Source organism: Helianthus annuus, chromosome 8 (assembly GCF_002127325.2).
Source record: "Helianthus annuus cultivar XRQ/B chromosome 8, HanXRQr2.0-SUNRISE, whole genome shotgun sequence".
Classification (NCBI taxonomy): Eukaryota; Viridiplantae; Streptophyta; class Magnoliopsida; order Asterales; family Asteraceae; genus Helianthus; species Helianthus annuus.
Genome location: NC_035440.2, coordinates 11,391,441 through 11,418,346, shown reverse-complemented (window position 1 = coordinate 11,418,346; position 26,906 = coordinate 11,391,441). Strand labels below are relative to the sequence as shown.

The following is a 26,906-nucleotide window of genomic DNA, read 5'->3' as shown; positions in this document are numbered from 1 at the left end:
TTTGATTAGATTTCGTTAAAAACAGAGTTAACAACTTGTAGTGTGGGTCAACATGTTCCAAAACCACAAAGTGCTGAAGTGAAAACAGAGCCCAATCCTTGTACGTAGCCCAAAAATCAGATTGTTCAGCATTAAATAACTGAAAAGTTAAACGAAAATAAATATAAAACTTAAAAGTTTTCAGGTAAGAAGATATTTAGTTTCAAGTAATCAGATCGGGTATCATCAAATCCCATACCCGTTCCATATCCGCGAAATATTCTTTTCAATACTCATACCCCGGCCCAGGTATTGGGTATACCCAGCCGTTCTAACGTTTCTAGAGGCCCTAAGCGAACTACAAAGTCAGGGCCTTATTATTGGTATAAATGAATTGAGATTGTGATTTGAGATATCGAATAACCAGAGCGATGATTTTTCCTAATATCAGCCCTAATTTCGCTCAATCCGCAATCAATTTCACATTGCTTACTCAAAAGACACCAACTAGGGTTGATGTGTTGCGTGCGTGGACAGTGCGGACTCCTAGTGTAAAATTCTAAATATTAGGCCTAGAAACGTTGTTTAAATGGCAAAAAAAAAAAAAAAAAAAACAAGTCTAATATATGTAAAGAAATAAAACTGGAGGCCTTTGTTTTTGGGTGGCCCTAGGCCTTAGCCTAGGTTGATAAGCGTTACGGGCCGGCCCTGGGTATACCCTTCCAAAATGCTTCAGGTTTCGGGTATATCCATCGGGCTCGGGTAATATAACAACATCATAAACAAACATGTGATCAAATTTGGAGAGAAACTCCATAGTGTAGGTGGGCCCATTTCCCGTCAGCATGCACATATAATTGTAAACACATATTCCATTCTGCACATGAAGTTATGCACCATCCAGACCATGCAAATAGAGTATGAACAAACAGATAGATGATCAGTGTCACAAAAATCATAGGAAATCAGCAGCTCTTTTTTACCACATTATCAGTTAACCCAAATACCAAATACAGCCTACAAGGACTGGCGCAGTGGTAAGCACCTGCAGTGGCGAAGCTTGAAAATTTCCAACGGTGGGTCGGAAGTCACCGGACCTAAAAAATTTTTCAATCGCTTTGTTTCGAGGTGATATGTTCGGGTCGGACGTCGATGATTCGATTCAGGTCGGGTCAAACATTAATATCAAATAAAAAACGTTCTCAAACATTAAAAAGTAAACATTGTTTAACAAACAATGGAACAAAGACACCAATACATTAAAAAAGGAGATGAAGGTGGGTACCCGGTTCACCTGGATAAAGAATTATAGTTCTGACCGTCTTCCTTTAAGATTTTTAGATTCTTCAATTAAGAAATTTTCAAGGTGTGCTTTTTGATTCAACAAGTTCTTGTAGAATAGAAAAGCGTTTTTATGATTTGAAGATTTACTGTGCTTCAACAATGGACACTTATCCCCATCATTAACTTTTTTCCAATTGTCAAATCCTTCACTAGTAAACGCACCATGACCGTGGCTCTCATTCGGTTTATCATTATATAAATAACAAAGGAAACAATAAGCCTTGTGTTTCGTTGGAGAATACTCTAACCAGTCAGGGAACATATCAAACCAAGCATACTTAAATCTTCGACGATTGTTCTTTGGACCTCTAGGCTTATACTCTTCAAGCTTTATTTGATACACTCCTAATGATATATAAGCCAGTCTTACTTGCTCCCTTATATTAACCGGATATTTCCACATTCCGAGTCGCTTCGCGGGATCTCTTTCTAGACTATTAACATCCACTTCATTGATGTTAATCTTATTTTGAGGAATATCATGCTCTTGTTGAATGTTTTGATCGGCTTCATTAATCGGTTCATTAACCGGTTCGTTAGTTGAAGGTTTTTGACGTTTAATCTCATGGTTTTCATCATCAATTCCCCTTCCTTGTTCTTCATTCCTTCTTTTGAAAAAAGAAGTTATAGTTTTATTTTTCCCTATAGCATAATCTAATAACAAATTAACAAATCACCCCAAATTTCAAGTTAACAGAAAGATTTAACAAGTTTAGGGCAAAAATTCGGCCCTAATTCACCCCAAATGTCAACCAAAATCACATATATTGCAACCCTAAGGGGGTGTTTGGGATTCCTACTCAAAAACAAGTTAAATAAGTTAAACCAAACACTATAAAAACAACTTATTAACTTTTATAAGTCAATAAGTTATAAGTTGCTCCAAAATAAGTCAACTCAAACACCCATTAAACCTAAAGATTAAAAACACATACCTTATGTTATGAAGATTTAAGAAGTCGAAGATTGAAGCTCTGTCGAAGGCGGCGATTTCAGACTGAAGTGGTGTCGTGGTCGACTGTTCCCGCCCCTTCTTTTCCTTCTGTTCGTATCCAACAGCACAGCCTTTTGGGTCTTTTTTTTATAATAATAGATGGGCTGGGTTTGTATAACAGTTGGGCTAGGTTTGTATAATTGTATATGTTTAATTAGGGAATTGGGTTATCAAATTATTTGGGCTATATAATGTTCGGGGGTAGAAAACGAAAATACCTTTAAATTTCTATACGAAACGTACATACATAATACTACTGAGCGAAAAGTTCGGAGGGTCGGGTGCCCCCCGGCCCCTTAATAGCTGCGCCCCTGAGCACCTGATTCCCATGAGTTTTCCAATAATAGGTTCTCAAAGTTACAAAAAATTAAAAAAAAAGCACCATTACAGGTTCTCATACCCCACAAAAAACCTAAAAAAATCTAAAAAACACAAAATTTTTTTTAATATTTTTTATATAAAAATCGCTACTTTTAGTAGCCAATTTTTTATAAACGAAAACTAGCGATTTTTATATAAAAAAAATATTTAAAAAAATGTGTGTTTTTTAGATTTTTTTAGGTATAAAAATATGGAGAGGGTCTTACCTTTGTGTTTGAAAGGATTTGATAATTAAATTATAGTTTTAAAAAAATTATACATATATAAAAACAAGAAAAGGAATGAATGGGGTGGTGGTCCATTGGCAAAAACAAATCTTTTAAACACTTGGGTTTGAGAGGGGAAGGTCTTGGGTTCAAGTCTTACAGACGACATGTATTTCAAGCTAATCGTTTTTTAATCTGAGACGAAATTGATACTTAGAACAATCCATTTTGATGCGAACCCAATTTGATCAAAAAACGTTTTGACCTGAACCTAAACCGCCGTTTTAGCGTGCTTAGCCATAGGTTACAAACTTATTGTGAGAATAATATGGCATTGTCTTTAGTCATCTAAGATTTCGATACGAGATCAAGCACAAAACTATTCCTTAGAAAAAGGTATAAAAACTAGGAGTTGTTTTCCACTTTTCCATAAAGTTTCTTTAAAAGAAACCAAGTAACTTGAGGATGGGGTTAAAGTTTCTTTAGAAGAAACCAAGTAACTTGAGGATGGGGTTTAGAAAGCATTAATAAATGAAACTCTTCCATTTCAAACTAAAACAAATGATCTGTCAAATGCTAGAATATAAGACTTTTTCCACAAGGCAACCAACCTTACATTGTAAACCAAGTTCCGGGGTAAAAGATCTTATCCTCATGTTTCCCTCTAATTTGAGAATGAATCAAGTGCAAACCACACCCAATACCAGTTGTTCCACTATCAATACATACAAACTTAGAACCAAACACAGCAGGTACTTCTTTTCTAGAACGCCTGACAAGCCTGTTTTGGTTACAACAAGTTTGCACCTGAATCCGAATTGAGCCCCAACCCGCCCCTTTGCACCATAATCCAAATTGGTTAGAATCGTTTTGACTGCTAACCCAACCAGTCTGTCTGCACCAGAATCCAAATTGGTCAGAACCGTTTTGAGCATTACCCGGACCTAAACAGCCCGTTATTCCAGGCTTAGCCACAAATACAAACTTACAATGAGCACTTTAGAAAAGAATAAGCTGGTATCATCAGGGATGGCAATGGGTCGGGTTTGGGACGGGTTTAGGTAATCCCAAACCCAAACCCGGTTAGATAAGCTTGTCCCAAATCCGTCCCAAAACCCGTCGGGTTTCTAGCGGGTAAATACCCATTGGGTATCGGGTATACCCGCGGGTTTCGGGTAAACCCGTTAATTTAATAAGATTACTCGTTGGGTACACTCATCTCAAAACCCATTGGGTATTTATCGGGTAATTACTAACCGGTTACGTTTTGTATTGTCATTATAAAAATATATATCAAATAACTACAATGTATAGGGAATAGAATACCTATATGTGTAAAAAAATGGAAGTATCATATATATACATATTTAATAATATAAAAGAAATTATATCGGGTATACAATCCGGTAAACAGGTACACTTTATCGGGTAATTGGGTCGGGTAAACAGGTATATCACTAAATCCCAAACCCATCCCAAACCCGCGAAAAAAATTAAAACTATTCCCAAACCCGTCCCAAACCCGATTAACCGACCCCAAACCCGTCCCAAATGTGTCGGGTTTCGGGTTTACCCAGCGGGTTCGGGTTTGATTGCCATCCCTAGGTATCATTAGGCCTTTGTTTTTAGTCCTGACAGAATCTTATAGGAGATCAACCCCAACAACAAATGCATAACTGACCGGAAATTAAGAGAAAAGTTATAAAGATTAGAAACCTTAAGATTTATTGCATTCACAATCAAAAACTACAAATATGAACATGTTTTGACTACCCAAAATTAGCATCAATTCCAGCCATACACCAAAGAAATCAAGAATCATCATACTTATCCATTGTTGTTATCCATCAAATCCCTAATACTACTTCTGCAAAAATTCCACAAAACAATATAATAATCAGTAACTGAAATCAACTATAATCAATTAAACAACCAGCAAAACAACAACAGTCATCATCAGATTACTACCTTCCCGGTTTCGGCCTCATCGGGAACTTTGTAAAGATCAGCGGTTATCTCCGATAACCACAATCCCGGAAACAGAGTCTACAAGCACAACACTCACATTAGCAATTTATTACTTTAAATAATCAAATCAAATTTAAACAACTTATTAATTTTACTTACATCCAATTGCTTTTGAACAAAACGCGGTCGTTTCTTCGGCTTACGTGGCAGTCTCCGGCCAGCCATTGCCATAAAATCTTCCTCCAATTCACGCCGTGAAAGTGAAACCGAAAACTTCGCTCTCTCTTTTTTCTCACCGTTACCGTTATTAGACGGATATTTGTATTCGTTTGTTACCGGAGAAGAATTAGGTTTCAAAACCTCACCGTTACCGTTAACGCCGTTCGTCGGAGCTCTTCTAGTCCTCAAATTCCACGGCCTATCTGCCGGAGAATTGAACGAAGTCGTTGCGGTTGCATCCACCAGACCGTCTCGGAGAATAGCGTCCTTTATCTCGCCAACCTGTTTATGAAAATCGATCATCAGTTTCTCTCTAGTCGCCGATATCTCACCGTCTCCGGCGACGTTTATCCTCGCCGACGACGAAGAAACCTTATTAATATCACCACTCGATCTGAATCGCTTTCGTTTTTCAAAATCCGAATCTCTCGGCCGTGTTCCGATCATAGAGCCGCCGCCGCCGCTCTCCGTGGAATGACTCCGATCGACTACCTTCATGCAGCGTAGAAGCTTCTGGTTCCCCCACTTTAAGTAGGGTGAATCGAAATTGTGCAGTGGCTTCAATCTCTCCATATCTTCCTCCGTTGTTTCTCTTTTCTTACCGGAAAACACCATCCAAACCTCTTTAAATCGCCGCTCTTTCGCTCCGTTGTTTGCCTCTGCGTTTTGTGTTTGACGTGAAATCGCCGCGAAAGGTTAATATATTATGTATGAGGAGTCTAGAGAGAGAAAGAGGGGATGGGGATTTAACGAAGTGGTTAAGAGGAATTATCTGTTATGTGAAGATTCAAGATTCAATCGTTGGAAGGTGTAAGTATTTAAGCGAAAAAATTAGTCTAAAAAAGTAGGAAAGAATGCTAATGCGCGTTAGTGTGAGTTTTGTGCACTTGGAGATGGATGGATGAGATGACCGGATTTCAAAGAAGAACGTGTGATCTCAACCATTCATCTACATCTATGTTACTTCTCTACTTCCCTTCAAACAAATACATCTTTTCATGATAATTTTTGATGATCAAGTGTTTATTAGTTTCTAATTTAAAATTGATGTTAACTAAAACAATGGTAAACTTGACACATGAAATAATTTTATGAAAGCAACTAACGTTTATAAGAGCATTCACATTCTATCCATCAAAGTATGTGAGGGGGAATTTTTATATTATAAAGGGTATAAAAAGTGGTTGTGAGTGGAAGAGAGAGAAAATGTTACTGTTCATCTGTATATTTGAGGGGACACTGTTCAACCACTATAATTTTTTTAATATATATTGAAAGTGATTGTGAGTGAAGGAGAGAGAAAAATGTAATGATAATATTATTTAATTGATAGGAGAGAGAAAAGATATTTGTTTTTAGTGGAAATATATTGATATAGGAGTTGTTTTTTAGTGGAATGTATGTATAATTTGATGGATTGGATGTGAATGCTCTAAGTCGGTCCAACATTTAAGCGCACTACAAAATCAAAGTCCCATTTTAATATTTTTTAGAGGCCCTAAGCCTACTGTTGGTTTATTAAGGTCACAAGGGTTACACTATGGTAGTGTTCGTTTTACGGAATGTAATAAAATTGGAATTGAAATTGAAATTGAAATTTGTATATGAACTGAAATTTAATTTGGAATTTAGATGCGTTTATTTCATAGAATTGAAATTTAATTTGGATGGAACTGAAATTTAGATTCTCTTTCTTATATTGTTCAATTCCAATTCCATCAAAGTTCAATTCCAAGCCGTAAAATGAACACTACCTATGTCTCTACAACTCTATTTATTTGTTTGTTTATTTGGGTGAAATACATGTAACATATAGGAAAAAAAGTTAAAACTTTGGGGCCCTAAATCTTTGTCGGGCATACTAAGCCTATTGGTCAGCCTTACATATTGATGCCCACTATACCCACACACTCTATAATATAATCTCACATTGTTTTTAAAACCACCAATTGAGATTAAATTAGATGGTCATTTGCACGTCTTTCATCATCATCATCATACTCAGTAAATCCCATCAATAGCAAAGCTAAGGTAGGGTCTGAGGAGGGTAAGATATAGACAGCCTTACCTCTACCCTGTAGGAATAGAGAGGCTGCTTCCAGTGAGACCCCCGGCTCGATGGTAGCTTTGCATCAAGCCTTGGACATAAGGCACATAACACTCGGTAATTAAGACAAAGGCCAATTAGTGCATGTACTCTCTTGTCCTTCGGCTATCAACACCACCACATGATGCACGATTAACCATCCCCCTCTTTTAACATTATTTTCACGAAATTAGTAAAATAACGTTAAAATTAGTGCACTTTCACTTTTGCCCCCCGAACACCCACACATATATACATTATATGCGCATACCACAAGCGACGTCTTCATTTGCACGTCTTTCTTTATATTAAATCATAAAGTTCATAAATTTCAAACGGACATTTACTTATATCGCCTCTATTCATAACTTTTCTTACATTTTGTATCATCAAAAATATCTACATACCTAGGGCTGTAAACGAACCGAACGTTCAGTGAACAGTTCGTGAACCGTTCGGCGGGAAGTTCGTTTATGTTCGTTCGATTAGTTTAACGAACAAACACGAACAAAAAAATTCGTTCGGTTAACTTAGCGAACGAACACGAACACGGGCCTTATTCGTGCGACTGCGTTCGTGTACGTTCGGTTACGTTCGTTCATATTCGTTTGATTATATTAAAAAAATAATAAATAATAAACATTTTATCTATTGAAAACTTGAAACCCTATTTTTTCTAAGTTAGCTAAAATTTGGACATTCTAAACCATTTTTTGGGATAATTATGTCTAAATTAGTTAAACTTGATTCATTGTTTGGTAGTGTAGTCGACTTCTTGTGTTTTGATTTATCATTTGATGGTTGTGTTTAACTACTTATATAATGTTTAAGGATATCAATGTTTTTATTTTTTATTTTCAAGTTAAATGTTCGTTTTCGTTCGTTTTTACTTGCTTGTGTTCGTTTGTGTTCGAGACCAGCGTTCACGAACTGTTCGTGAACAATAAAATTTTCTTAACGAACGAACACGAACATAAACTTATGTTCGGTATGCGTTCGTGAACAGTTCGCGAACATGTTAATTTCCTTAACGAATGAACACGAACATGACCTTGTTCGTGTTCGTTCGGTTCGTTTACAGCCCTATACATACCTAATTATTTAAAGTAACTCCCGTGGTATGCTTCGCCTCGAAAGTTAGGGGCCGTTTGGCAACATCTGAATGGTTAAGTGCTGAACCAGTAAGAGGTCTGAACCATTAAGTGCTGAACCAGTAAGAGGTCTGAACCATTAAGAGCCTATATAATGCTAACCGTTCAGAGGCAAATGTCTGACCAATTCAGATTAGAGGTCTTAACCATTCAGACTCTGTATAAATCTTAACCATTCAGAGGCAAATGTCTGAACCATTCAGACATTTGCTCGTGAAACAAACAGTCTGAACCATTAAATGCTGAACCAGTAAGAGGTCTGAATCATTAAGAGCCTCATTAAGAGGTAAACAAACAGCCCCTTAGTAACATAATTAAGCCTCCGTCTATTTTTCATAGAATATTTATTGACAAAGTGTCATGGTTTTTTTTTTTTTAAGATTAGATAGGTAGAATACTATGTAGAAAAAATTGTATCAAATATCACTAAGGGTAAAGAGTAAATTACATTTTGAGTCATGTGTCAAGATTATAGTTGGAGTTTTCTCAATCTTTTTGGCATTACATAAACTGTACACACACTTTCAATCCTTTGTTTAGTGATTGAAAAAGAGGGTTTATGGGAAGGAATAAGATGATGTTGTAGGGGTCGTTAAGCAACAATCGAAACCAAGTCAGCCCTTTGACGATATGTGTTTGTCAACCGAGTCTTAGGATATATGAAAGATTTATCTTTGAACATTTTTAGTACTTGAAATGAAATGTCTTAACCAAACTCCAAAATCACCAATTACAATATAGTGGCAGGTAAACGGGCAATAAGTTGCGGCACAACCTCCTTTTGGATAGTAAAACCGATCCTGCTAAAGATAAAACTATGAGACTTAGGGGTCGAGAAATTACTATGAACGACCCGCTACAGTCTGTTTAGGAATTCCACTTCCTCCGGAGCTAGGGAACCAAATGTGTCAAGGACAAATGAGATAAACACGTGTTAATACTCTAAACAAACAAGTTTTCTTGTGTTTAGCGACTTTGGCTGATTCTGCTTTCAACGCTACCTGACGAATTACTAATTTTTAACATGTTACCTTTTGATAACTAGTAAATTAACATCGTTTTCCGTTTCTTTGGATATGTAACAGAATTATGAACATCAAGGATTACCAAAATACCTTTAGGTAGTGTTTGGTACACATGAATGGGGGGTGGAATGGAATGAACTATGCGAAGGAATGAAAAGAAGTGTGTTTGGTTGGTCAACGTAATGGAATCACCCATTACATAAGTCATTCCATTCCCTCAAATTTATTCCATCCACTCCCCCTTTTTTTTCCATTCCATTCCCTATCTCAGCCTACGTCACAAACACTGCCCATCACCTCCACCATCTACCACCACCACATGTCGTCGTCACCAACCGCCAGCAACCTCCGCCGACCACAACCACTGTCCTCAGCCGCCACCGCCGCCACCGCCATCGACTACCACCACTGCCACCCGCCATCGCAAACCACCGCCACCCTCCGCCGACCACCACCACCATCCCCCGCTGCCACCACCCACTACCGTCGACCACCACCACCCATCGTCGTTAGCGCCACCACTACCCGTCGCCACCACCATCGACCACCATCGCCGCCACCCACCACCACCGACCACCGCCACCCCGACCACTACCGCCACCATCCTCCGCGGCCACCTCCTGCTACCGTCGACCACCACCACCCACCGTCGTCGTTGCCACCACCATCGCCGCCACCCGCAACCACCGACCACTACCGCCACCCCGACCACTTCCGCCACCCTCCGCCGACCACCACCACCATCCTTCGCGACCACCACCCGCTACCGTTGACCATCACCACCCACCGTCGTCGCCACCACCATCGCCGCCACCTGCCACCGCAGACCACCGCCAACCCTAACCATCGCCGCCGCCATCGCTAACATCCCTCACCCACCGACATGGCCACCTACCACCGCTACCACCGACCACCGCCACCCATCGCTGCCACCGCCACTAGTCGCCACCGATCACCGTCACCACCCATCGCCGATTTAATTCATTCCTCTTTTCTTACCTACCAAACAACACAAGGTAATGATTTATTCCTTTCCTGCATGGTAACCAAACAAGACTACAGAATGTAATGATCCATTTCATTCCTTTGTCCATTCCATTACCTCGTCCATTCCATTCCCTCATCTATTCCATTACGCCATACCAAACATACCCTTATTTCTTTTACTTCAAGCAACCAGGAAAAGGACATATAATATAATTTAGATTTAAATGTCATTTTAGTCCATGTGGTTTGGGTAATTTTGGCAGTTTAGTTCAAAGGTTTCTCATTTTTCGCCTGTGGTCCAAAAAGGTTTCATTGTTGCATTTTAGTCAACTGTCTTAACTTCTTGCATTTTTTTCTGTTAACGAAAAGGTCAATTCGATCATATACAAGATCATATACCGGTACCCACTTTCCCTGTTTTTCGGTACCGGTATGGTACCGGTATTTACGGATAAAACACCGGTAAATACAAATACCGAACCGGTATATTTGATACCGGTACCTACTTTTCCTGTTTTTTGGTACCGGTACTGAACGAATATTGTGCCCATCCCTAATGTGAAACGTATAGATGGTTGAATGTCTAAATAGATGGAGCCCTTAAAGTTAAGGAATAAAAACTACGTATGGTTTTTTATTTTCCCATAAAGTTTCCTTGAAAGGAAACAGGTAACTTGTGTTGTAGATGGGGTTTAGAAAGCAATAAAAAAGTACACTTATTTTGAGGGTGCAAAATGAAGAAGTCAAATGCTAGAATGTTCCAAGACGTTTCTCCACAAGGCGGTTTACACCAAGTTGACAAGTTCCAATAGGCGCATGTTTCCCTCCAATTTAAGTATGAAGCAGAACAGAACAGACTACCCAATACCAATTCCACAATACATAACAAATACACACAACCTCTAAAAAAGAAAGATTTATCTTTTTTTTTACCGCTAACGGATCCTTCAAATGGCTACTGACGAAATTCACCATATCGAGTACACTTGCCTCCGAACCGGGGAAAACCCTCACCTAGGGTCGAAGCCTGTGAGCACTATGCCTGAAAGCATCAAAGTGCGGTAAGGTAAAACCCATTCAGTTCAAAGATCGAACTAACGATCTCCGCCTAATCTCCTATCATCATCAGGTGCCGCAGATTCTAACGGGGAGGGCAGGAATTGAACCTCGATCACTTAGAACACTAGGTCTCTCCCTTACCGCTCCACCACCAGCTCATTGGCAAGACGGTTATCATTAGCCGTCGTAAAACAAAATAAAACAGGCAATTTTATCTAGAACGACTCATTTCAAGACAAGCCCATTTTAGTTAAAATTCACCCTGACCCGAACAAAGTTAAAACCTTTCTAAAAGAGTTAGTTTGCACCCGAATCCAAATCGGTCAGAACCCCTAACCACCTGTTTGCACCAAAAAGCCAAATTGGTCATAGCCGGAACCTGCTTCGACCAACCAACGACCTAACCCCACCCTTTTCTCCAGGCGTAGCCACAAGTTGCAAACTTACAATTGTAAAATTCTAACATAATTTGATAGGATATAAACCCCAACATCAAGTGCATAATTGACTGGAGATCAAGAGAGAACTTATACAAAAAAACCTAATTTTTATTCCATTCATAATCAAAAAGATAACAAATATGAACATGTTTTGACTACCCAAAATTAGCATCAAATCCAAAGAAAACAAAGAGTTATCAACAATCATACTTCTCTATTGCTGTTGTTATCCATCAAATCCCTAATGCTACCTCTGCAAAACAATATCATAATCAATCAGATTACTACCTTTCCGGTGTCGGCCTCATCGGGAACTTTGTAAAGATCAGCGGTTATCTCCGACAGCCACAATCCCGGAAACAGAGTCTGCAAACACAACACAACACTCACATTAGCAATTCATTACTTTGAATAATCAAATCCAATTTAAACAACCTAATAATTTTACTTACATCCAATTGCTTTTGAACAATACGCGGTCGTTTCTTCGGCTTACGTGGCAGTCTCCGGCCAGCCATCGCCATAAAATCTTCCTCCAATTCACGCCGTGAAAGTGAAACCGAAAACTTCGCTCTCTCTTTTTTCTCACCGTTACCGTTATTAGACAGATATTTGTATTCGTTTGTTACCGGAGAAGAATTAGGTTTCAAAACCTCACCGTTACCATTAACGCCGTTCGTCGGAGCTCTTCTAGTCCTCAAATTCCACGGCCGATCTGCCGGAGAATTGAACGACGTCGTTGCGGTTGCATCCACCAGACCGTCTCGGAGAATAGCGTCCTTTATCTCACCAACCTGTTTATGAAAATCGATCATCAGTTTCTCTCTAGTCGCCGATATCTCACCGTCTCCGGCGACGTTTATCCTCGCCGACGAAGAAGAAACCTTATGAATATCATCACTCGATCTGAATCGCTTTCGTTTTTCAAACTCCGAATCTCTCCGCCGAGTTCCGATCACAGCGCCACCGCCAAAGTCACCGCCACCGCCACCGCCGCCGCCGCGCTCCGGTGATTGATTCCGATCGACGAGTGAATCTATCTTCATGCAGCGTAGATGCTTCTGATTCCCCCACTTTAAGTAGGGTAAATCGAAATTGTGCAATGGCTTTAATCTCTCCATATCTTCGTTCTCCGATGTGACTCGTTCTTCGCCGCCTCTTTTCTTACCGGAAAATACCATCGATGTCGCCTTCAAAAAGTTTTCCGACGGGGGGGTTATTGTTGTTAGCCTCTGCGTGTAGTTTTGTGTTTGATGTGAAATCGCCGCGAAATTATATATGACGAGTCTAGAGAGAGAAAGTGAGGAGAGAGAGGCGATGGGGGATTTAACGTTCGAGAAGCGGGGATGACTGCTAATGTGCGCTGTGTGATCTCAACCGTTCATCTGCATTACTTATTATTATTAAATTTTCGAAAATTATGTTTTAAGAACACATGTTGATAAAGATTAATTTTAAGTTTAAAATTGTTGCTAACTAAAATAATGGTAAACTTAAGGAATGAGTGGACTTTTATGAAATCAACTAAGATGTTAATCCACCCGTAGTGGTAAAATTTTTGGGCGTTTTTTGCCCCAACAACGCTCCAAACGCCCCTTCACTCGTCCCTTGGCGTTTTTCACCAAACAATTGCAAGAGACATCCTTTTTTCTACCCCGAAGTTCCAATTCTTTGGCCAATCACCGTGCATCTCTTTTTGGTTGGTCAAGAACAATTTTTGAAGTTTTTTTTCATTTAAATTCTATTACACCCTTTTTAACATAATGTTCGCATTTCCACTACATCCATTTTACAAAAAAAAATGCCTCATAATGCTCTATTGCTGACCGAACTAACACATGCCGCAAAACGTACAAGAATGTGTCTTCCATATAAGTACTTAATTGTAATAGTTATATGTTGATCCCTAAAACACACATTCCAAAAAACCTTATATGTAATATAAACTATATATATTTTTTGAATTGCTATAATATAAATTATATGATGATCATATTGCCTCAATTGATACTTTTCAAAATTTTGTATTACTAAAAATATATACTTACATTTTTAACGATTAATAAAAGTCCGATCACTCAAGTAAATCTACTGACAAAAGGTCATCCATGTTGTGAATGCAAGATGCAATGGTGACCCGGCCCGCCATCATTCAAGAGAAAATTCACCGATTGAAGGTCTACTGTGATAAAACCTCCGAATTAACCCAAAACATTTTTACAACAACGATAGAATTGTATCAGTATCAACTAAAGATTGTTAAGTTTGAAGCTCTTCGCTTAAAGGGATTATTGATGGTTTGAAATTAGAAGATTGGGGTGCCGGTTCTATTAAAGATGGAAGGCTCGTTTTGATTTCTTGATCTCCAAGTTACTTAACCCAAAATATACACACTTTCAATTATTTGTTTAAGTGAAACAATCAAAATGTACTCGTTGCTCATTACCTTTCTTGTAACTATGAAAGTTTTAGTGATTGAAAAAGAAGGTTTATTGGAAGGAATAAGATGATTTTTTTTTTCTATCTGTAACAGAATTATGAACATTTAAGGATTACCAAAATATCTTTATTTCTTGTACTTCAAGCAACTGGAAAAGGAGACATCACAATAATTTATAAGGGTAATTTTATGTTTCAGTATTTTACAGTTAACTAAAAAGGCCTACCAACCAAATACTATGAAGCACTAACGAATTCGTAAACAGGTTAATAAATAAAGTAAAACAAATAGTTAATATATTATTGTTTGGGTCTTGAAATGACTTTATCAATTATATTTAGGGCCTTGTTTCAATTCTATTATTGTTAAAATTTGGGCTTATTTTATCATTCGGGCTTAATTATTTTACAAGTTTTTGGGTTGTAAAATGTTTGGTTTTTTGGTTAGGGGTATCCTCGTATTTTTTAGGGGTATTCTTTGTATAAAACCGGAAAAAAACTACCAATACGTGGTACGGACAATCTCAAGTGATGGTTAGGAGGAGATCACAAAGTTGAAGGGTTTCATTAAATAATTTTATGCTTAAATTTACTTGTCATTCAAGTTACTTTGCTTGTTTGTTGGTCAAGTTAGGTTGTTAGTATTTGAATAAGATTTGTTTACTTGTTTTCCAAGTTTCGATTAGTATAAATTGGGATTTTAGTGTGTGGAATTTATTTAACTATCTCAGTTGTATCAAGAACCGGTGTGTTTGTGTATGTAATTGTGTATTCGATCTCCCAGTTATAACAAATACCTTATACAATAATTGTTACCTTATAAATTAATGGGTTATTTTTTATCATCCTTAAATATTGGCTGTTGGCCGCTGCCACCTCCAACTATCACTTTGACGCCCGCCACCACCAACATAACACTTAGTGTGTTCTGTCACCGTGTCGTTAACTGATCACTAACTTTTAATTCTGTTACTATACTTTTGGGGTGTCCTAAGATCCCTAAAATCTTTCTAAGAGCATTCACATCCAATCCACTAAAAATATACATACATTCCACTAAAAAACAACTCCTATATCAATATATTTCTACTAAAAACAAATACTTTTTCTCTCTCCTTTTCAATATATATTACATTTTCTCTCTCCTCTACTCACAACCACTTTCAATATATATTAAAAAAGTATAGGGGGTGAACAGTGTCCCCCCAAATATACAGATGAACAGTAACATTTTCTCTCTCTTCCACTCACAACCACTTTTTATACTTCTTATATTTTAAAAACCCCCCACACAGATTTTGGTGGTTTGGATGAGAATGCTCTAAGATCCCTATGACACCCCAAAAGTATAGTAACAGGATTAAAAGTTAGTGATCAGTTAACGACGTGGTGACAGAACACACTAAGTGTTAAGTTGGAGGGTGACGGACGTCAAAGTGATAGTTGGGGTGACAGCGGCCAATTGCCGATAGTTGGGGGTGATAAAATCCAATAATCCTAAATTAATTATAAATTTCAGGATAACACAGAGATCATATACAAGAGCCAAATATTTGAGAATCAACACCCGATCAAGGTTGATAGGTAAGAAATTGATGCATGTTTTGCAGGGCAGCTGGCCGAGATTGATCCCATAAACTGCAACAGGATTCTATTATGAAGCCAAGGTTAATTAGTTAAAAAACAATAAGAAATAGTTATGTTGAGACTATGCAATTTATCCCATGAAGTCCGTTCTTTTTAACATTGGTTGGATTGAAATTTGAAAGATAAATGGAATGTATATACAGGCTATATCTACACACACAGACAGTGATAACATATCAAGAACAGGAGACATTAGGCAACAATCAAATGCAATAACACATTACAATCCACAGATCAACAAACTGTAACATTTATTCTGATTAAAAATTTAGTCCAATTAATTCTATCATTCAACATTCTAAATTCACATCAAACTTTAGCACAATTTCAGGGTTCTAAACAACTTACATCCAATTGATTCTGAACACTCTTGGGTCTCTTCACGTCGCAACCACCGTTCCCCCATATCTTCAAAGTCTTTCTCCATCTCTCGCCGTGAAAGCGGAACACAAAACTTTAATCGGTTTAATCGATTGATTTGATTCAGTTGCGCATTTGGAAATAGTGGATTGAGTTGAAGAAGAAATGGTGGGTGATGAAACACCGATTTGCCTTGTTGGACGACCATGTGCGTGCCGGAGTTAATTACTTTGCCACTTCTCAGGAAATCCTTCGTGAATGGCGGTTGATGGGAGAGGAGACTGCCGAGTTTGAGGAGGCAAAGCGGTTGTTTATTGAAGAGAGGGAGAAGTTTAATGCAGAGAAGAAGGGCTTGCAGTGGAGGGTTTCCGATGCGGAACAGAAACTTGAGGAGCAAAAACAATTGAATGTTCAGAAACAAAAGGATTGGGAAGCCGCGTGTGAGCGTACCAATGCTGAGATACAGTCTCAGCGTGATGCAATTGTTCGTTTGTCTGGTGAAAAATCGAAACTTGCTGATGAAGCTCATCAGGCGTGCCTTGCGGCTGAGAAGAAAGAGAAAGAATACATTGATCGGATTGATAAGTTAGAGGTTCTTGCGCAGCAGAAGGCGTCCGAGTGTGAGGCTGCACAGCGCCTTCTTGATGAGAAGACTGCTGAGTGTCGAGCCACTGAACTCCTTGCTGAGGAAGCGTCTGCTGATAGTAAATGGTTGCTTTCTCGTGGTGTACCCTTGGTAATTTCTTTTGTGTTTTGCCTCTTTCTTTTGTCTTCTTTTATTTTGTGATGTTTCGTTTATTTAGTTGCCTTGCATTATGCAGCTTGCTGACCGTATTTTGAACTCGCCTGAACTTGCTACGTATATGTTCGAGTTGGGTCGAGCGGGTTACAATAGTGGCCGTAAATTTGGTTATGCTGAGGGCAAGGTTGCGGTTATCAATAAAGAAAAAGATTACCATTTCGAGTTACACAAAGAGGATTGTGACGGCACGTATGCTGCCAAGCGCAAGGAGTTTTCGACCCTTGACTTTGCTGTGGTTCGGGCTGCGCAGAAGTTGTCGCGGAAATCAGATGGAGTTGCCCTGCTGAAAAAGCCCTTGGAGATGACCCTGATGCGGCAGGAGGTGCTGGTACCAGCCATGCTTGACTGGTGAAGTCCGGCCTGTGAGCCGCGTATGGCCTTGATCGGCCTTGTAATGTTGATGGTTTGTTTGGACAATTTTATTTTGTTTTACCTGTTATGGGTGTATGTACTTGATCGTACTTGTTTGATGGATATTTTATCGCTTGTTTGTGTTTATGCGAATTTTGTTATCGTCATAATATGTGCATGTGTGATTACTTTGATTAGGTGTCACGAATGAATGATGGCGCTGACAGGTGATCTTGTGTTAACTACAACGTTTTATTCTGTCGTTTTGATGCGCGCGCTGATTTGTGACTTACGAAGTGATCGAGTTGCAGGTTATTGTGTGAGCTCAGCTGTGTTCAGCCTTGGGAGCATTACAATGTTTAATTACCTTGCCATCGATATTTTCGTGTTTATGTGGGCACGAAGTTTTGTTTTGGCGTTTTGTAGGCTTTGGTTGTGTTTCTGACCCGGCTGTGCACTTGGTTGTGACGAGCCTTGAAGGTCTACAACGTTTCCTATGGTCGAGCCATTGATGTTTTCGTGTACGCCCAAAGTAATAAATGCAGTTGTGACAAGAAATTTGCATGAAATAAAGGTAGCCAAACACTTCTTGTATTATAGTAAATGTGCTGGCGATTCGGCCTTGCGATTACATAGTTGTTTTACATGTAGCACTTTCTAAGTTGCTGAGCGTTCCAGGTTCGTGGAACCTCTTTGTCATTGATGGTGCGCAGTTTGTAAGCTCCCTTGCCGAGTACTGCATCGATGACGTATGGGCCTTCCCATTTGGGGGCCAGTTTTCTGGGCTTTTCTGCGTTGGAAGCTTCGTTGTCTCTTAGGACGTAGTCTCCCGGGTTGAAAGTGCAGACTCGGACTCTGGAGTTGTAATATTTTTCCAGCTTCGTTTTGTATTTGGCCTCATTGATTGCTGCCATCTCTCTCCATTCTTCTAGGAGGTCCAGAACAATCCTCCTTTCTTCGTCATTGTTGATTAAATTCATTGAGAGCATTCTTGGAGATGGCAGCCCGATTTCTGCTGGAATGACTGCTTCAGACCCATAAACTAAGCTGAATGGTGTTTCACCGTTGCTTGTCTTTGGCATTGTCCTATGGGCCCACAATATGCTGGGTAGTTCATCAACCCACCCTCTTCGTTTCTCGCCTAGCCTTGCCTTTATGCCATCCACGATGCTTTTGTTGACTGCCTCTACTTGACCGTTCCCTTGCGGGTGCGCAACCGAAGAGAAGGTGTGTTTGATGTGCAATTCTTTGAACCATCGTTCGAGGTCGTCTGCTGCAAAGTTCGTCCCGTTATCGGTGATGATTCTGAGGGGTAGGCCAAAACGGCATATGATTTGTTCCCATATGAATCGCTTGACGACTGTTGATGTAGTTGATGCAAGTGCTTTCGCCTCTACCCACTTGGTGAAATAGTCGACTGCGACTATTATGAATTTGACCGCCCCTGGTGCTTCCGGGAAAGGACCTACCATGTCTATGCCCCATTGTTGAAAGGGCCATGCGGTTGTGACTGGTACTAGTTCATTTTTGGGGCGCATGGTCTTGGGCGCATGTCTCTGTCATCCACTGCACTTCCTCAACTCTTTCACAGCATCTAAATGCATCCCGGGCCAGTAGTACCCGACGTTCATCACTTTTGCTACTACCATTCGAGGCCCGGCATGAATACCACAAATTCCTTCGTGAACCCGGATTAAGTAGTTTGCGTCTTCGGCATCTACGCATCTTAGCAACGGGCCTAGGTATGACTTCCTGTATAAAATTCAGTCGGCCATCTGGTAGTGCTCGGCCTTGTATTGGATTTTTCTTGCCTCCGCTTTGTTTTCCGGGAGAATCCCAGACTGAAGGTACATGATTATTGGGGTTATCCAAGAAGTTGTCCCTGTTTGGATGACGCTTACTTCTCTGAGTGGAACGGATGGGTTGCTCAAAACTTCTATGCGCACATACTTTGCTAGGTGTTGAAAACTTGTTGATGCGAGTTTACTCAGCGCGTCCGCTGGCTTGTTCTCGCTTCTGTTTATGTGGTGCACTTTGTAGGAATAGAAGGTTTGTAGCAATGTTTTTGCTTGGCTGAGATAGAGTGCCATGACGTCTCCCTTGGCTTCGTATTGGCCGTTGATTTGCCCTGCTACTAGCATGGAGTCCACATGCGCTTCGATGTGTCGGACCCCCATTTTGATCGCCAACCGTAAGCCAGCCAGGAAAGCTTCATACTAGGCTTCGTTGTTTGTGCTTTTAAAATCCAGGCGTATGGCGTACGTGAATTCATGTTTGTCAGGGCTTACCAGCCTTAGTCCTGCGCCTGCTCCGTCTTCGTTAGACGCGCCGTCGGTGTATAACAACCATGGCTCTTCTGTTTGCTTTTTCTCAGCTTTTTCCATTGCTTTACATTCTCTATCTTTGTCGTCTGGAACCTCTGTCATAAAATCTGCCAAGACTTGGCCTTTGATTGATGGTCGTGGCCTGAAAACCACATTGTGACCTCCCAGTTCTATCGCCCATTTGGCTAGCCTTCCTGATATTTCTGGCCTTGCAAGGATGTTCCCAATGTTGTAGTTTGTTAGCACGTGGATGACGTGATTGGCAAAGTATCTGCGCAGCCGTCTTGAAGCGTGAATCAGTGCAAGGACTAGCTTTTCCATTATGGCATACCGAGTTTCTGGTTCAGTCGAGGTTCGTGACACATAGTAGACTGGTGTCTGGACACCTTGACGATCGACAAGTAACACTGCTCCGACTGCCCTATCGAAAGCTGATAGGTAAAGTACCAAAGGTTCTCCCTTGTTTGGTGCGGTTAGTGTTGGCAGTCTGATGAGGCAATCTTTCATCTCGCGGAACGCACTCTCTGCTTCCGGAGTCCACTGAACCTGGCGTTTCTTCATACAATTGCGCAAGGTTTTGATGAACGGAAAGGACTTTGCAGCATGATTAGCTAGGAAACGATTGAGCGCGGTTAGTCGTCCTGCTAATTTTTGCATGTCTTTGATGTTTGACGGTGAAGGCATCCTTTCTATGGCTTGGACTTTTTATGGATTCACCTTAAAACCATCTTTTGTGACAATGAAGCCTAAGAACTTTCCTTCTTCCATACCGAATGAGCATTTTGCTGGGTTCAGCTTGATACTCACGCTGCGCAGCGTGTTGAAAGTTTTTTGGATGTTCGCCAGCATCGTGCTCTCTTCCTTGCTCATAATCACCAAATCATCCATGTACACTTCTATGTACTTGCCGATAGCGTCACTGAATGTTTCGTTCATCAATCTTTGGTAGGTCGCGCCTGCATTCTTTAAGCCGAAAGGCATCTTCGTGTAACAGTACAGCCCTGTCGGTGTACGGAAAGCGGTTTTATCCTCATCTTGGACAGCCATTTGAACCTGGTGATACCCCTTGTAGCAGTCGAGAAAACATTTCCACCTGAATGTTGCCAGAGAATCGATTTTTTCGTCTATGTCTGGTAAGGCGTAGCAGTCGCGCGGACATGCCTTGTTTAGATCTTTGTAGTCGACGCACATTCTCCAGCTGCCATTTGGTTTCTTTACCATCACTGGGCTTGCTACCCATGTTTGGTATCTGACTTCCCTAATGATTCCCGCATTCAGCAACTCCAGTACCTGTTCTTTCATGGCGTCGTGCTTTATGTCGCCCAAGTGGCGCTTGACGTGTACCACTGGCTTTGCTTCTTCTGAGACATTTAAACGATGTTCTGCTATATGCCGTGGAACACCAACCATGTCAGCAGGTGTCCAGGCGAACACGTCCATGTTTTCGTGCAACAATTTCTTGAGCGCCGCGCGCGTTAAATCGGACATGGCAGGTCCTAGGGTAACTGTTTGTTCTGGGTATGTGCTGTTCAATACCCATTTTTCTGCTTCTGTGCGCGATGCTGGCTTGCTTGTTTTTGCGGGCCTGATCTCATCTGTTGCTAAGACTTCTTTGCTCGCGTATATCAGCGCAATGCCTGTTTCGGTGGGAAATCCAACAGCTGAATGTGGTGCAGAGCATATCATACTGAAGTCTCCTTGGGATTCTCTTCCTAGGAGGATGTCATGTCTTGAGTGTGCTGGTAGTACCATGAATGTGACTTCTTCAGTTCTTGAATTTCTTCCATCCGAAAGTAACACCGGGAATGATATCTGCCCCAGGGGAAAGACAGCTTCGTTGCAGAAACCAGTTAGTGGGTAGTCGACTGGTTCCAAGCGCGCCTTGTCCTCCTGATCAAATTGGTTGAAGCATTGTTCGTATATGATATCCGCGGTGCTCCCCGGGTTGATGAAGATGTAGTCTGTCTGGTAGTGGCCAATCACACCTGGAATGACTATTGGTCGTTTTTCCCTCGGGCCCCCTCTAACAACTGGGAAAATAACTTGCTTCTCGCGCCATGAATCATCCTGCGTGCGCTTGTTGTAGTTTTTCCTTGGTCTTCGTGGACCTCCCTGCACCATGTGGGTTTCCAACTTCCTGAGTTTTTTGTTATCTGGCCCTTCATCTCTTCTTTGAATTTGGCGGTAGTCGCGCTTTCTGCCTTTTACCAAGTGAGTGAGCTTTCCATCTCTCAGGGCCCTTTCGATTTCTTGCTTTAAACTAAAACAATCGTCAGTTAGGTGGCCCGTATCCTTGTGAAATTCACAGAAAAGATTTGGATCTTGACCCCTCTTGTTGCGCATCTGTAGGGGTGGTTTGAACTGATGATTTTCGGTGGCTAAGACTTCAGAGGCGGTTTTTGTCAGTGGTGTCCACTGTTTTTCTCTATTTTCTCGTTTTACTTCCTTTCGGTGAGCTATTTGGTTGATTGTGTGGCGCGCGTCTTCCCTTGGTGGGCTTCTTTCTCTATGGCCGGAAGCCTTCCATGGCTGACTTCTGCCCCTTCTGTTATGTCGGTCGTTGTGGTTATGTGCGCGTTGACGGTGATCGTCACCGGTCAACTGTCTATCGGTCTGCGCAATGGTTTTTGCTGCCTCTATGAAGGTTTCCCAATCTTTGGGTCCTCCGTCTCGCCCTTTGATTCTTTTGACTAAATCGTCACACTTGACCACCCTCATGAAATGTGCGCGCATCATCTTTTCGGGTAAGTCTCCGATTTGTAAACATTCTTTGTTATACCTTGTAATGAAGTCTTCCACGCTTTCGTGATCTTTTCTCCATATGTTTAAACAATCGCCGGGATCTCTGGCTTGTCTTCGTTGCTGAGAGAAGTGTGCTAGGAACTTCTCTCGGAAATCAATCCACGACTTGATTTTACCTGCTTGTAGGCGGTCGAACCATATGCGCGCTGCGCCGACGAATGTTTGAGCGAACAGGTGGCACCAAGTTGGTAAGTTCCATCCACCTGTTGCTCCTGCGCCATTAAAAACCTGGAGGTGATCATCTGGGTCTGTTAACCCGTTGTATTTACCCACGTTGTGTGGTAATTTCGTTTTGTCGATGGCGGCGCAGGCGATTTCTCTGATGAATTTTGAATTTTCAGCCATGTCATCAGGACGATAGCTCAAGGTGTAATCGTGCTCTGCTTTTGGGTTATACCTCGCGCGCTTGGACGGCTTGTATGCTTCGTGCTCTGGATGAAGTCTGCTAAACACTGTGGTTTCCCCTTTGTATGTTGGGTCGTCTTCTTCTTCTTCATCCCATTCTGTATTCATATTGCGCGCGCCCAAACGAGCTTGGATCGACCTTCTTTGCAAGTTGGAGTTTTGTACAAAGTTGCTTTCTTTTTCGCCGTAAGTGTCGCGCGTGTCGTGCGCGCTTGGTCTTCTCACATTTTGCACTGGTCCTTTCTCCGGACGTAGGTTCCACGCGTTAGTCTGCTGAGTTGTATGTGTACTCAAAGACCTTGGTTGTGGAGTTACAAATGCTGACTGGTTAGCTTGTGCTTGGAGCAGAGCTTGCTGTGCGCTGGGCTGCGTATAAACGAGGTTTATGGACGCCATCTGTTCGGCATACCAGGAAGCCAGAGTTTTTCCTTCGGGTAGCCCTAAAAGTGCAGAATAATTGAGTTGTGCTTGTTCCGATGGAGCTGAGGGGCCTGCTCCATGGCTTGGTGTCTGCATTAGTGGAGGTGTTTGGTACAACACCCCCGTTGGAGTTTGGAATGCAGCTCTGTTTGTGGTTTGGGTGATGATCCTGGCTGGTGTTTGGAAAGTGGGTCCAGTTGTGGTTTGGCTAACAACCCTGGATGCACTTCCAAAGATAGGAGGAAAATCGTTGTTCAGCTGTCCCTCTTGGATGGTTTCGTTTCTTTGACCCCTTTAGACGTGTGCTGTGTCCGAAACGAGTTCGAAGGAAGAAACTTCTCCATCGACTGGGTGTGAGGGATTTTGTTCGGCCATTTTTGACGAGTGTTTTTCAAGAAAGAAAAGAGATGAGATTGGTTTTGCAAAAAGCGGATGGCGCCAATGATGAAACACCGATTAACACCTAGGTTAACCGATGGGGTTATTTCGTCTATGGGTTCAACCTCTTTCCTTACTCGTGGCAATGGCTCTAAACCTGCAAAACAGTAACCACCGTCAGTCTCGTTAAGAGGGGGAAAAAGGGGATTTCCCTCTTAACCAGGCTCCGACGTGAGAATAAGTACTGTTCTGAGAAGAATAAACAGTGTGTTTATAGAGTGAGTATAGAGTGTAAAGATCCTGAACCTGAATGATGAAGGGTCCTATTTATAGCTGGAGGGTAAATGAGGGAGGAGCAGCTGTGCCAGTTGTGGGTGCGCGCCAGCTGTCCGACCAAGGGGAATATCCTCTTGGTCTGCTCTGTTGTGGCCGGTGTAGTGGTACACGTGGCGCGCTTACATTCGCCCATGCTGGAAACCTTGTACTGATGTCGTCAGTTCTGCCCCCTGGTTTGTCGCAGGTCTACGTGGCGTCCTGCGAGTGGTGACACGTGTTGTCCTTTATGTCTGGTAGAGCATCTTTGGTGCCACCTGCGGATCTTCCAGAAGTTTCTAGAAGCTTCTGGATTGTTTTGCTGATGTGGTCGCCAAGTATGCTCAAAAGATGGTGTGGTCCCTGCCATGTAGGCAGGGAATTGGGACCATACCTCTTCAGTGGGAGAGTTGGATTTGTGGAGCATTGTCATCAAGTGAAGCAAATTGGGATTCAATTTTCAATCGGTTTAATCGATTGATTTGATTCAGTTAGGATGAAATGACAAAAGTGATCAAATAAATATTGGATTGTGCTCTATATTATTTGATGGTTATTAATTTTGGGCCAACCGAACGTTCAGCGAACACTTCGTGAACCGTTCGGTGAAAAGTTTATTTATGTTCGTTCATTTAATAAATGAATAAACGTGAATAAGAAATTTCGTTCGATTAGTTAAATGGATGATTATGAACAGAGACCTCGTTCGTTCAATTGTGTTTGTGAACGTTCGGTAAGGTGTTCGTGAACGTGTTCATGAACATTCGTTCATTTGCGTTCGTTTATGTTCATATGTTTGAGTTTTAATTAAAGATTTTTGTAATTTCACATATTTTATCTATACTTTTTATATTCTTAAAATTATATTTATTTTATTACCCTAACAATTAAACTAAGAAACCATATTTTACCGTGTTTATGCACTATTTCCCTTTCATTTCTCATTATTTACATTGATGAACACGATCAACCTCCATTCCACAATAAGAGATTCAACTATGGGTCATCCACCTTTATCCTTCGTCGCGTTCGCCAAATTTATTTGTGTTCGTGAACACGCTCATTTTCTTAATGAACGAACATAAACATAAAATCTCGTTCGGTAAGTGTTTATGAATCATTCGTGAACACATTTATTTTCTTAACGAATCAGTTCGTTTACAGCCCTAGTTATTATTAAGAAGAAAATGAAGTTAAAGTCGAATGTATTGTGAAGGAAAAAAGTTATTAAATAGTTATCTATTTTTCTTTTCTTAAAATTGCTCTATTTAAGTTGAGTTAAATCTTTTAAATTTATCATTACTATCTATTATTATTATTATTATTATTATTATTATTATTATTATTATTATTATTATTATTATTATTATTATTATTATTAGGGTAAATTACACTTTTCATCCTTTATGTCTGTAGCGGGTTGCAAATAAAGGATTGTGACTGTAATTATTGAAGTTAAAGGCTATCCATTGCAGCCCGCTACAAATATAAAGGACGAAAAGTGTAATTTACCCTTATTATATTATTATTATTATTATTATTATTATTATTATTATTATTATTATTATTATTACTATTACTACTATCTATTATTAATTAATTAATTAATTATTAATTAATTAATATTAATAACACAAACGAAATGAATAGTGGTTTGCTATGTGGTTTGTTCCGCTTGATACATTTGGGTAGTCATGGAGATAGTGTCTTATTGATCTCCACGTGTGACCGCCCTCTATACGGAATAAAACAAACAGAGAGAGAGAGAGAGAGACAGAGAGAGAGACTAATAGAGAGAAACGAGAGAAATAGAGAAAACCAGAGCCGACGACTCTCCGGCGATCGTCACCGATGCGTGCTTGCTTCCCACCCGTGTTTCCTAACTCCCACGAAGATTCAAGGGTTTAGTGGTGAGTTTCGACGAGTCCACCGTGAACCATGATGGCAGCAATGATAGAGTGGTGGCTCAAAGTCGAAATAGAGACGTCGGTGGTTTAACAAGGATGTAAGCGGACCTACCGACGAAGACATCGATGGGAAAATATGGTAGCCGGTAAAGAAGGTGACGGCTCAAGTGTTTAAATAAAAGAAAGAGTAAACTTATAATACGACATGTAACAAGAAAATACGTCAAGTAATGGTACGACACGCATAGACACAACACGCAAGCTAAGGGTACAAGTGGATTCAAAACAAAATGACATGTAATCATAGAATACGGTACCACACATAACCGAACGTCACCGATACGGCATGTATAGAGCATATACTTCATAAAACGACACGTAATGACAAAACTGGGTCGTATAGTACCATTATACAACTCGTATAGACTTGTACGATCCGTATAGACTCTCCGAATTCTCAAAAAAACAAAGGGTTAATTGATAAATCAGAGAGTCTATATGGATGGTATAGGCCTGTGTTTGTAAGACCAATGCTACGGGTGCAAACGAGCGAGCTACTCGAACTCGGCTCGAAAAAAAACTCGAACGAGCCGAGTTTAAACGAGCTCGAGCTCGAGCCTAAAAACAAGCTCGTTTAAAAAACGAGCCCGAGCCCGAGCGTCCTTATCGAGCTCGAGCCGGCTCGCGAGCCTAATTGAGCTTTCTGTTTATATATTTTTTATTAATATATTAAACATATATTTATATAATAATAATTACCAATTATATAAATATAAAAAAATAACTAAATTATATGTATAATAATAATTATAATCAATATAAATTAATTAATAAATACTAAAGGAGTCGAGCCCGAACCGAGCTCGAGCTTGAAAAATTGCCTTCGAGCTGAGCTCGAGCTTCAAAAATAAAGCTCGATT

At 40.5% G+C, this 26,906-nt stretch overlaps 4 protein-coding genes across 5 annotated transcripts; all 4 read right to left on the bottom strand.

Moving 5' to 3' along the window:
• Positions 1-868: 868 nt before the first annotated feature.
• On the bottom strand, positions 869-2,390 carry LOC110869547. The gene is made up of 2 exons (XM_022118791.2): positions 2,259-2,390; positions 869-1,931 (listed from the first exon to the last, which is right to left on the bottom strand). Exon 2 carries the CDS (start codon positions 1,724-1,726, stop codon positions 1,286-1,288), a length of 441 nt encoding a protein of 146 aa, XP_021974483.2. The 5' UTR covers positions 1,727-1,931; positions 2,259-2,390; the 3' UTR covers positions 869-1,285.
• A 2,201-nt stretch (positions 2,391-4,591) lies between these two features.
• Positions 4,592-5,887, bottom strand: LOC110872061. Its single transcript, XM_022120823.2, has 3 exons — positions 5,032-5,887; positions 4,873-4,950; positions 4,592-4,771 (listed from the first exon to the last, which is right to left on the bottom strand). Exons 1-3 carry the CDS (start codon positions 5,704-5,706, stop codon positions 4,766-4,768), a joined length of 759 nt encoding a protein of 252 aa, XP_021976515.1. The 5' UTR covers positions 5,707-5,887; the 3' UTR covers positions 4,592-4,765.
• A 5,248-nt stretch (positions 5,888-11,135) lies between these two features.
• Positions 11,136-13,141, bottom strand: LOC110872062. 2 transcript variants are annotated; one of them, XM_022120825.2, is made up of 3 exons: positions 12,292-13,141; positions 12,128-12,205; positions 11,136-11,382 (listed from the first exon to the last, which is right to left on the bottom strand). In XM_022120825.2, exons 1-3 carry the CDS (start codon positions 13,018-13,020, stop codon positions 11,377-11,379), a joined length of 813 nt encoding a protein of 270 aa, XP_021976517.1. In that variant the 5' UTR covers positions 13,021-13,141; the 3' UTR covers positions 11,136-11,376. The 2 variants fall into 2 exon arrangements, with proteins under 2 accessions (XP_021976517.1, XP_021976516.1); XM_022120824.2 differs by lacking the exon at positions 11,136-11,382 and having other exon boundaries at positions 11,930-12,205; positions 12,292-13,140.
• A 6,060-nt stretch (positions 13,142-19,201) lies between these two features.
• LOC110869548 lies at positions 19,202-19,615 on the bottom strand. The gene has a single exon (XM_022118792.1). The coding sequence runs from the start codon at positions 19,613-19,615 to the stop codon at positions 19,202-19,204; it is 414 nt and encodes a 137-aa protein (XP_021974484.1).
• Positions 19,616-26,906: the final 7,291 nt, after the last annotated feature.